This window comes from Nanorana parkeri, unplaced genomic scaffold (genome assembly GCF_000935625.1).
Source record: "Nanorana parkeri isolate BGI_ZX_2015 unplaced genomic scaffold, ASM93562v1 scaffold310, whole genome shotgun sequence".
In the NCBI taxonomy this organism is placed as follows: domain Eukaryota; kingdom Metazoa; phylum Chordata; class Amphibia; order Anura; family Dicroglossidae; genus Nanorana; species Nanorana parkeri.
Window position 1 is genome coordinate 1,320,880 of NW_017306578.1, and position 11,593 is coordinate 1,332,472.

Genomic DNA, 11,593 nt, shown 5'->3' on the forward strand with positions numbered 1-11,593 from the left:
GAACATGCTGAGCATGTTCGGCCGACCTGAAGCCACGCGAAGCAAGCCCGTGTACAGCTGATTTCAGCTGATGTACGGCTGAAATCAGCCGTACAAGCCTGAAGTGAATAGCCGAACAGTGTTCGGCTCACTTCACTTCAGGTCGGTCATTCACTCGGCTGCCTACGGCAGCTTAGTGAATAGACCCCTAAGTGATCAGTTCTGATCGCTGAGTGCTTGTAACCCACTCTCCATCCTGACTCGCCTGTCACAGGAGGCCTTGCGGGGTGGTCCTTGCGGGAGGAGAGCTCAGCCTCTTGTGACAGCTATTTCCTCCCCGCACAGCATCCTGACAGTATCTCTCCTCCCTGCCATCACCACCAATGTACACAAAGCACACAGTAAATAGAGTGAATCAGAGAATTTGTAGCATTAAGAAAGAATCAGCCATTGTTTATAATGTAAACTAGGGATGCACCGATACCGATACAAGCATCGGTATCGGCCACGATACCGAGTATTTGCATGAGTACTCGTACTCGTGCAAATACTCCAATACATAAAACGAGTACCTGTGCCGCGTCCGCCATCTTCAGGGACCCGAATCCGCCGCACACAGGACCTCCATCGCGTCTTCAATGAAGCAAGATGGCCGCAAACTCCTCCTCCAAGTCCTCAGTCATCTGCTCCATTCTGACCTCTTCTCCCGCTGATTGGATGATTGACAGGCTTCCTCACCAGTCAGGAGTGACTGGTGAGGAAGCCTGTCATCATCCAATCGGCCAATCAGCGGGAGAAGAGGTCAGGATGGAGCAGATGACTAGGCTGTGACACGGAGTGGCTGAAGCAGACGGAGAAGACGACACAGCAGGTTAGTACTGCCGCACCTCATGGGGCTGGGCACAAAAATGCTATTTACCGGCATATATCATTTAAAAAAAAGAAAATAACTATGTACTATGTAGACTAACTAAGGCTTGTATCCCCCTAGTGGTGAAAATAGATGAGCACATGTCTAGACTGCAGACCAGAACACTGTGGCACAGCTATATGCAATTCTGCATACCTGGCTTTATATTATAAGAAAATTTAATAATAATATAAAGCCAGTTATACAGAATTTGATACAGCTGTGCCACACTATACACTGTGTTCTGGACATGTGCTCATCTATTTTCCCCACTATGGGGATACAAGCCTTAGTTAGCAATGGCATGATAAATATTCATTTCATTATTCAATGTCTTTTTTTTTAATATTATAAAATGTTATAATATTAAAAAAAAGACATTGAATAATGAAATGAATATTTATCATGCCATTGCTAACTAAGGCTTGTATCCCCATAGTGGGGAAAATAGATGATAGGAAAAAAGGGGCAAAAACCCAGAGAACCAGACCCAAAATTAATTAGCCCCTTAATTGGGTATATTAATTATTTGATGACTCTCAAAAGAGAGAACAACCCCCAGCTGCTTAAACTAGACTCAAGAAAAAGAAGTGAGATGATCTGAGGGGATCAGCTCAAAGTACAGCTAGTAAGGAGGGTCGGCCACTCAAAATATGATAGAAAATATTATACATTTATTATTTAAAATCTCAATGCACATACTAAATGCACCAGTTAACACCAACACCAGTTCAACATCTAAAATTGGTTATTGCAACAACCCATTCACTCATAAAACACAGAAATGCACTCTGAGGATGAGCTGATCAGCATAATAAATGGTACCGGATTAAACTCAAAAATGTTTGAGGAATTCATTTTTGAGTTTAATCCGGTAAACTCTCCGACCCTCCTTACTAGCTGTACTTTGAGCTGATCCCTCAGATCATCTCACTTCTTTTTCTTGGGAAAATAGTTGATCACATGTCCAGAACAGTGTGTTATTGTATAGTGTGGCACAGCTGTATCCAATTCTGCATACCTGGCTTTATATTATAAAGTTCTTATAATATAAAGCCAGGTATGCAGAATTGGATATAGCTGTGCCACACTACAGAGTGTTCATGTTCTTCATAATATTAAGAAACTGACCTAAAATCATGATTTTGTATTGCTTTAGAAAAAATTTGACCAGTCCCTTTAAGAAAAAGTATCGGTAATTGGTATTCACGAGTACTTGAAAAAAAGTATCGGTACTCGTACTCGGCCTTAAAAAAGTGGTATCGGTGCATCCCTAATGTAAACCATTCCTATTGGCTCACCACTAGAGAGCTTATATTGGACACAGTATTGTATTGGTACTATGCAAAACAGGCACTCTTGACAACATTTATCACAGCCTGAGTTTTGCTTAACATATAAATTGTTTGTGAAATAATAATAATGAAAAAACAACAAATCAGCATTGTTTGCATGTATAAGTTTCTTTGACGTAACCCTGAACTTGAGGAGATCATGAATATATATTTAAATTCTGTCAGGCAGCAAGTAGTGCAGCATTAAAACTGACATAACCATTTTTTCCCAAACATATTACATTTATGGCAATGTTCCCACTAAGGTTTGTAAGTATAGTATTTATTGCCAGTGTTAGCGGAAACTGTAGCTGTAACTGTATATAGCTAGTCTGGCTTTTGCGACTGTACAGTATATAGTTTTACCATCTGACATCTGCTTCATTTTTGGATGAGTTCCTGGGGAAGTAAACTTTTCATCAATATATTTATGAACTGCTGTTGAATTACGTGAATGCAACAAATACCAACTACAATCAATTCATAAACTGTGGCACCACATGCCCTGTTAGTGCTAAATGTCGGCCTCCTGCATGCATACGCTCCTACAAAGACTGTGTCTTCTGAAAATTGTGTGATTTCTACAATACATATTGCTGGAGAGGTAGGCTCAAAATCTGACACAAGGTGAATGGTACACACAAAGTAGGCCAAAAATAGAGATTGCAGGTGCTGCTAACATGAAATAGATTCCTAGTGATTATTCTGGCTGAAGTGAACATTTATTTTCAGGGATATCTTGCATCTGCAGTGTGTTAACCTGAGGTGATCCTAACTTCAAGTTAATCTGTGACCAAGCTATGACTAACCTCTGCAGATGCAGGCACCAATTCATTCTAAAAAATCATAACAAATGTACTGTGTTGAAATTGTAATACGATTTTTAAAAGCTCTGGAATTTATTTACTAAAGGCAATTAGGTTGTTCACTTTGGAAGGGGATTATTCCTTAGCTTTATTAAATGAGGTGAAGCTCTGCTGACTCGATCGGTTGTATGGCGTGAATTTCGGAGGCCCCCCTCCCCCCCCGCGCGATCGCGGGTGCCGCCATCTCCCCCCTCCTGACCCCTCACCTTTAATCCCGGGATCCGCTGCCCCATCTGCGGCCCGGTACCGGCTCGAAGAAAGCTCTATGTGTCCCCAAAAAAGGGTATAAAATTCATTTCAGTACAGCGCTGCATGACGGAATAAATGTCAGTCAAAGTACCGCAGCTCTGAATACTGAAAAATGGCATGGATGGGAAGGGGGTTTAACACCGCGGATGTCAACTGGTTAATTAATACTCAGGAGCACACATAACTAATTCATGTCTTGTGCAAACAGTCCCAGAAAACATTAACCAAATCATTATCTTGATTACTAGTTTTTCCAAGTCTGCAGTTTTACCTTTGGTGGTAAGCAATGAGAAAGTTTGTATTATATCTGTATACTTTTATGTTTATCTTACCCTGGCATATTCCGGTACTGTCCACAAAAAAATGAGGCTTGCAATGAGTCTGACATGTCCCATAAGGCATTCCTCTGTACTCCTTAACTGCCTGGAGCCAGTCCTCTGGTTTTATACACTGTGTGCAGTGGGAGTCCTCTGGGCCCAGGCAGCTACGACAAGATGGATGGCAAGCTGGTGATGTAAGAAGCAGAGAACAGAATACATCAGTGAGGTTTCAAGATGATTTCAAACAAAGAACAAACACGTTTTATATTACCTTCATGATATGGCACTACTGAAGACAAATTGCCATAATTTCTTGAGATCAGATAAAAGGAAACATAACACATACTCTTTTCATGTAAACCAATGAAGGCTTCAGCTTTATAGTAAAACATAAAAATAATATTAGCTACACTGTGCATGTACAATGTAGCATATTTTTTAATCAATTCCCTGTTTAATATTTTCAGAGTTTATTCTAACAATATTAATCAAGCCTTGTCATCATTCAGTAATAAATGAAAATGACAGGTAACAATAGTTACTGGCAGAACAATTACCTATTACCATTTAATGAGAACAAGTCCCTGGAGATCATCGTGTTAGGCTACACAAACATCTGTTTAAATACATACAATTTAGTTTGATGCAATAATGGCAGAAGTTGAACAATGACCCCACACATACCCAGATGCCGTTACTTTCCATAATGATCAAATGTGACTGACATAACTGTTAATTTCAGCACGCACACTCTCTGATTTTCACCTATTTCGTTTTATAGTGCAATTACAGATTAAATGTGGTGGGTTTAGCAAGTGGATGCAAATAGCCGGAAAATAAGAGTAAAAAAAAAAATATGGGCGGCATGTATGTTTTTTTTGCTGGCTAAATAATCCTGCACAATATTAGAGTGACCCCAGGCCAAACATTTCTTTTGAAGTTATGGTGTGGGCCATGGTTAGAACTTAATCCAACTGTTTATTGTTGCTCCCATTTGAAAGATTTTGCCTTAAATTATATCTATTTTCATGGATGTCAAACAGAACAGGAGGTAAGGACAAATCTTTCCAATGGGGACATATACAGCAAACAGAAGACTATTTTGGCACAGAGGGAAAGGGTAAGAACTTCTGTCAAGTTTTTATTGCTTTTTGAGAAACTTTATTCCTGACTAGGTGGCAGACAGAACAGAAAGCAGGGGGAAATCACTGAATTGAGAGGCATTTATTACCTGACAGAAGTTTCTAACACTACTGCAAAGAAAGGTATTTGGTGCAGCTGGACTAAGGACAAAGATGCTGGGGAAGGGTGGGTGGATTATAAGGGGATGCAGTAGAGTCATTAAGTTCAGAGCCATGATCTGGCTGCCAAGAGAGATACATGTAGCAAGGGGTGATTAAGCCCGCAACCATCCACTCATAACTTAAATATCTTGTTTTGGGCAATAACGTGTTGTCTTACACAACAAAAAAGTAATAAAATGAATTCATTTTATATATAATGTGAAATGCCCATGCCCTTTAACCCCAAACAGCTAGAGCCAATTCTAGCTTTTGAATTGGCTGTAAACAAATTTCACACATCCCTTGCCCTAGAAACACAATTAAATCAAGCATTTCTGAACTGTCAAAGTATACCCTAGATCTACATTTCATTTCAGTAATAACTTCACCCCTTTGATGTTCTCCAGGATGGGGTGTAGGTGCTTTCAAATATCGTGGCTGGTTGCATGCACAGTATTGCTTCTCATGCATCATTATGAGCTCATACAATGCTGCTTACACGCAATCCCCAAGAATACACCATACAACATCACAAAGTTCTGGCAGTATGCCAAGATGTTTGCGCTGAATGCAAACAATACCCATGCAAGTGCAGCATAGCATCACAATATGGCAGTAGCATACTGTGCATGAACAATAGCATACCACACCTGACCTCCATCCCCTCACCACCACCACTGTGCCTGCGCGCTGACATACCCAAGACCATGGCTGCACGCTTCCCTGCTGTCACAACTGAACCTGCCTCCCATCACACCTAACATTAATCACTGCACCTACGACCACCCTAACCCCCCTTGGTCTGACCACCTCACCTACCACCATTCCAACTCCACCCCACCCCTGAGCCCCAACCTTGCCTGTTCTACAACAGGAACACTTTTTCCAGTGCATTTAAAAATTAACCATAAAATAAATAAAGGATCATAAATAAATAGGGTAGCACTGACACACAAAACTGTAGAGCATATGTGTGTTTATCAAAATAAGTTACAAGTCTATACTGAAGGGTTGCAAAATATGTCATTTAATTTTATCACTGTGCACGGAAACAGCAGTAGGTATTTGTAATTCTTCTTGTGTCCCTGGAGTGATTACTGATCATTATCTACTGAGTGGCCAGTGGGCACAACCCTTCTTAAGGTCAAGTAACACTCTGAATGTCACTAAGACATTTTCAGTTTTTTGTAATAGTTCTTGCTTTAGATACTTTGGATGGTAGAGATTAATTACAGCACACTAAAGCTTAAATAAAAAAGATTTCTCTTAAATACCGTAACTTAAATTACCTTCTATTTTAAAAATCTTACTTTAAATATTAATGTATACAAATACATGAACATTTAATATAGAATGGTAAATGGGAGATCAGAGTGGCTGGTTCTCCCTATGATCAGTGAGGAGTTATGCAGCCCATAACCAGTCACATATTTCATACTAAAATATCTGTTTTCACTCAGTTCTGTGTTGCCTGTGTTGGCATTAAAAAAATTCATGGGCAGAATTGCTTACCTTTTTTGGAAAATATAAAACTTTAGCAGACATTGCATGTCTGCTAAACTAATTACTCACCCTTTTTTTTGCCCCAAAATCTAAAACCTAAAGACCAATTTCTCAGTCTGCTCTTAATACCAGTACCAAGTTTCCTAATGCCAATGTGTCTAAATCCTGTATAACACATCAGCTAAATTCTTAAAGGCCTGCAAGGAATTTTTAATATGGAATGTGACCAAACACCGAGACTCCTGATTATGTAACCAACAATAGATGGACCCTGTAGCAGTCTTTTTTTCAGAAGAGGCCTATCTATCCATTCAGCCTATCTATTGCTCTTTATTTATCCATCCCAGCTAGACTGTTGGTATAACTTTAAAGTAGCCTAGCAGCGCTTAAATAAATAAAACAGCTTCTGCAGCAATACTCACCTCCTCTGGGGGCAGTCCACTAGAGAAGGTTTGTTCCATCCTACTGTTAACGATGGTTTCCACTTTCATGCCTAACACAGTAGCATCTTTACATACAGTAAGCTGTTGCTTAGGTATACTGGGCCTTTAAATCTCATTTACACGCAAAAATAAAAGGGGATCTCAAGTTTAAGTGAAAACTAACTATCTTCGTTTAGCCCTGAGGGATCAGAAGCTGTAAAGTAAATATCCATTTAGTGGGGTGGAGTGAGTGGTAAAAAAAAAAAAGAAAATAAAAGAAATAAAAAGTGTGTTCGAATATAAATTGCCTGTTTGCTAAATAAATTCCTCCTCCTTTTTTCCGCCCAAAAATCTAAGTCTAAAGACCAGGGTCCTGCGTGCCCTTTTACCAAGTTTCCTCATACCAATGTGCTTATATCCTGTAAAACGCATTGGCTAAGTTACTTTAAGGCCTGCTTGGCTATCAATTACTGATTCCCAGCCAACCTCATTTACTATGAGACGTCTGATGAAGATATACCAATGTGCATTTTAATTATGTATCTAAGCGTAGATTTGATAAATGGCATTCTCCTATGCTGCCAAATCATTTTCTGATCGTTCCATGGGTCAGTAATGCTAAATAGAATCTGTCAGTTCTCTTACCCAAGGGTTAGATATATGAAAATCAATCTTTACATGACAAATTGCAATTAAGAAATATGTAGGTTTGGAGATTTAGATGTGACACAAGTTATGTTTTTATATAGAATGTAGTCCAAATTCAATCTTAGAACTACAAAGAGGTTATACATTAATTTTACAACATTACTGTTTCAATGCCTAGCTATATTTTATGTCTGTCTCAATGGAATAAAAACATTCAAATGCTTGTAAAAAAACACAAATAAATGAAGCTTAGTTCTTTAACTAAAATTAAGGTCTCATAACATCATCATTCTTCTTAAGATGCAAAGCTACAGTTTAAGCAATTTTTCCACCGCTCTCTGATATATAACACAAAGAGCTACTGTGGGGAAAAATATATTATGTCTGTGCATTCATCACAGTTTGGTTACATTATAAGCTTTGTTATTCAGTGCAAAACTTTCCTTGTACTGAATAATAAGGCACACTATACTTTTTTTCAATCACACATTCACATTTCTCGGATTGGGGTCAGATACAACTTTTTCAAGACCAAGTACAAGTACTTTCCCTCAGGTACTTGCCGATACCAATTACCGATACCTTTTCTTAAAGGGCCATGTGAGCTCAGTACAGATCTCCCCAGGCTGCGTGTGCAGATCTCACCGGGCTGCGTGTACAGATCTCACCGGGCTGCGTGTAAAGATCTCACCGGGCTACGTGTAAAGATCTCACCGGGCTGCGCGTAAAGATCTCACCTGACTGCGCGTAAAGAGCTCACCGGGCTGTGTGCAAATCTCACCGGCTGTGTGCAAATCTCATCGGGCTGTGTGCAAATCTCATCGGGCTGTGTGCAAATCTCACCGGGCTGTGTGCAAATCTCACCAGGCTGTGTACAGATCTCACCAGGTTGCGTCCAGAATCTGTACACAGCCTTGTGAGATCTGTACGCAGCCTGGTGCCATCTGGACTCCACATGTCACCACGGCTGCGTCCAGCTCTTACCAGGGCTGCGCCCAGATCTCACCAGGGCTGCGCCCAGATCTCACCAGGGCTGTGTCCAGATGTTACCAGGCTGTGTCCAGGTGTTACCAGACTGCGTCCAGATCTCACCAGCTGCGTCCAGATGTCACCAGGTCTGCCAATGAGTCTTTCCAGGGCTGCGTATAGATGTCACCAGGGCTGCCTATTGGGTCTCTCCAGCGTTGCATATTGCATCTCTCCAGCGCTTCCTATTGTGTCTTTCTGCGCGTAGTGAGCCGAACGGAGCGGGTGCCGATTTCGTGCACGCTCCGAGGCTGTATTGAAGGAATCAGGAGGAGGAGACGTGGGACCAGGCAGGCAGTGTCAAAGATAGCTACTGCCAGGTTCCTGGAAGGCTGCCTCAGGACCTCACAAGCATGGGGATCTGAGGCAGCCGATCTGATAAAAAAATTTAAAGGGCCAGTATCGGCGCATTGTCATGTACTCGTGAAATTGCCCTGTATCGGCCCTGATACCGATACTAATATCGGTATCGGGACATCCCTAGGTCAGACTATTCAAACCCATTTTATACTGCGAAACACAACTACAGCGTTTTATAAACTCATGTAAAAGCGGCGAGAAAATGAAGGCACTTGCAGAGCTTGCCAGGAGTAAGTGAAAACACAGCATGTTGCTTAGTCAGACAGGACCACTTTTCTGAAATGAACCTTGCCAAACGTTGGTCTTAATGAGCAACAACCTGTTTTCACTTACTCCTGGTAAACTTTGTATGTGCCTTGCTATCTGTCCTATTGGAATCGCACCAAGGCTGATTACTCCAAATTTGCCATGTGCCAATGCCCTTTATCTATGTCAACTCATGTCTAAGGATAGAGGAGATGATGGTTATTCATCAGTTTTCACTCATCACCAGTCACTCAATCACTTAATTTTCACAGATGGCTGCTAACAGATGATGTCTAAACCTACAGTAGTTAATGATCACTCCATATCAATATATAAACCACCACATTAATATAGAAACAACTGCTAACAGCCTGCTAGTCCAGTATAAATATGAATATGTGCTTCACTTTATTTCATAACAATGTGCAAAAACAATGAAACCGTGCAAAGTGCAATAGGCCAAGCAGTAATCAGACTTGCTTAGGATAATTTTGTAATGGAAAAACTCTCTAATGACTTAGTCCATTTTGCACATTGCTTTCTCACTGTTAAATAAACTTGATGGTCTTAAATTTTCATGCTTTTTAACAAATACTGTTTTAACAGTATTCTGAAAAACTGTAAAACTAATCTCTGCATTTACATGTTATATAAAACTTTAAAGAGAGCCAGTCACCAAAGGGTATTTGTAGTAATCTGCATTTCCATTTTTTTTACATTTGTTTAATAGTGTAGTGTTAGGCTTCAGGAATTATAAGATTTTTTTTAAGTTATTTTTTTAATTTACTACTATTTTCTTGGAGTCAGAGTAGACATGTTGCAGAAGTGTCAGACTGTAAAGCTGCCTGTATCTCCTGCTTGAGCTTAATATCACAAAAGATCTGTCTTTTGTGCATTCATTAAACCGAAATAATTTGTTAAATGACAGTTTTACCCTTCTTTGCCATCCCAGGAAGTGTTAGTCACCAGTCCTGTCCTATTGTTACCCTCTTGTCCTGTTGAGCTGCAGCTCTTTGGCCCTCTAATGACCAAATCCATAAACATCATGATTCTGCAACTTCTTGCAAACTCCTGACAACTTTCTGTGATGATGTAACACCAGTTCACTATTTAACCATCAGCTTGTCCATTTACTCTCCACCATTGTGTATGTTCAGATCTTTCAAGTGCTCCTCTGTTGTTCCTGTTCTCCGTGTATAACCGTGGCTCTGGCTGACTGATCTCCTGGTTCATGACTCCAGCTATTGCTTCCATTCATCCTGCACTTAGTGTTCCTTGACCTGGTTCGGCTTACTACCCGCTTGGCATCGACGTCCTGGACTTTCTCCACAGTTTTTTGCCATTTTGTTGATTGTTATTTTCAATAAACTCCTTTTATTTTATAACATACACTTTAACTTTCTGTCTGGTTTCTTGACTCCCTAAAACTGTGCTTAGGCGGGAAACAAGCAATTCGCAATGGGGACCTCACAACTTGACAACGACATTTCCATTCTTACAAAGATCTGAGAGGCAATGATGCATGAAATGAACGTAGAACTCTGAGTAAAAATGTTATCAATACTTGCAGTGGGGCTACACCCGAACTGCAAGGGTTAAGTGCTCGTTTTTTACCTAGGGTCAAAAATAAAAAAAAGTTATACACACTCGATTCTCCGAGCCAGCTGGCTCCTAAACCAGTCCCTGGAGCCTCTCTCACCCTCCGCTGCAGCTGTCTAAGGTCCCTGAATCATCACATTCTATACAGTGTATAGGACGTGAGGACATCAGGGGACATACCATTGCTGCAGCGGTGGAGGAGACAGGCAGGATGGCTCAGAGGTTCGGGTGAGTATAACTTTTTTTTTTACCCAAGGCAAAAATGGGCACTTAACCCTGCTAGGGTTAATATTTTTTTTTTACCTGAAATTGTTCCTTAAAGTATATCTAAAGCAAATTTTTGTTTTTATTTTAGATGGAGTAAGGAATGGTTAAACCCCATCAGGGTTTTTTGCCATTTGTGTTACATTCAAGAAATTAAATTTCACTTCCAGTCTTCCAGACAAAAAAGGAAATGAGAGTAATCTCTCCAAAGTGAGGTTAATCCAGTTTTAGACAGTTGTCATAATAACCTAAGGGGTCTATTCACAAAGCTGCCGAAGGATTTGGCCGTAGCTTCGGCCGATCCTTCGGCTAGCTTCGGCACCAGGACCCCTTCGGTTCAGGAGAACCGAGGGGGTGCTGTACGGCTATTCACAATAGCCCGTACAGCTCCCGATCACGGCTGAGCGGCTCAGTCGAGCGCTGAGCCGTGCTGAAAGACGAAGCTGGCCGAGCGGCCGGCCATTGGCCGGCCGACAGCCTGCTTCTGACAGCTGGGCGGAGCCAGCCGTGATCTTACGGCTGGCTCCGGCCACTTTCAGAGAGATCAGCGTCCCTGGTTGCTAACCAGGGACACTGATCTCCAA

General features: G+C 40.9%; 1 protein-coding gene across 1 annotated transcript in view; it reads right to left on the reverse strand.

The window, feature by feature from the left end:
- Positions 1–11,593, reverse strand: part of FRAS1 (Fraser extracellular matrix complex subunit 1) — a 269,028-nt gene that overhangs the window by 159,239 nt on the left and 98,196 nt on the right. Inside the window, exon 16 of the mRNA XM_018557898.1 lies at positions 3,671–3,844. Within this exon, the coding sequence (XP_018413400.1) occupies positions 3,671–3,844 (174 nt within the window). The remainder of the gene's footprint in view (positions 1–3,670; positions 3,845–11,593) is intronic.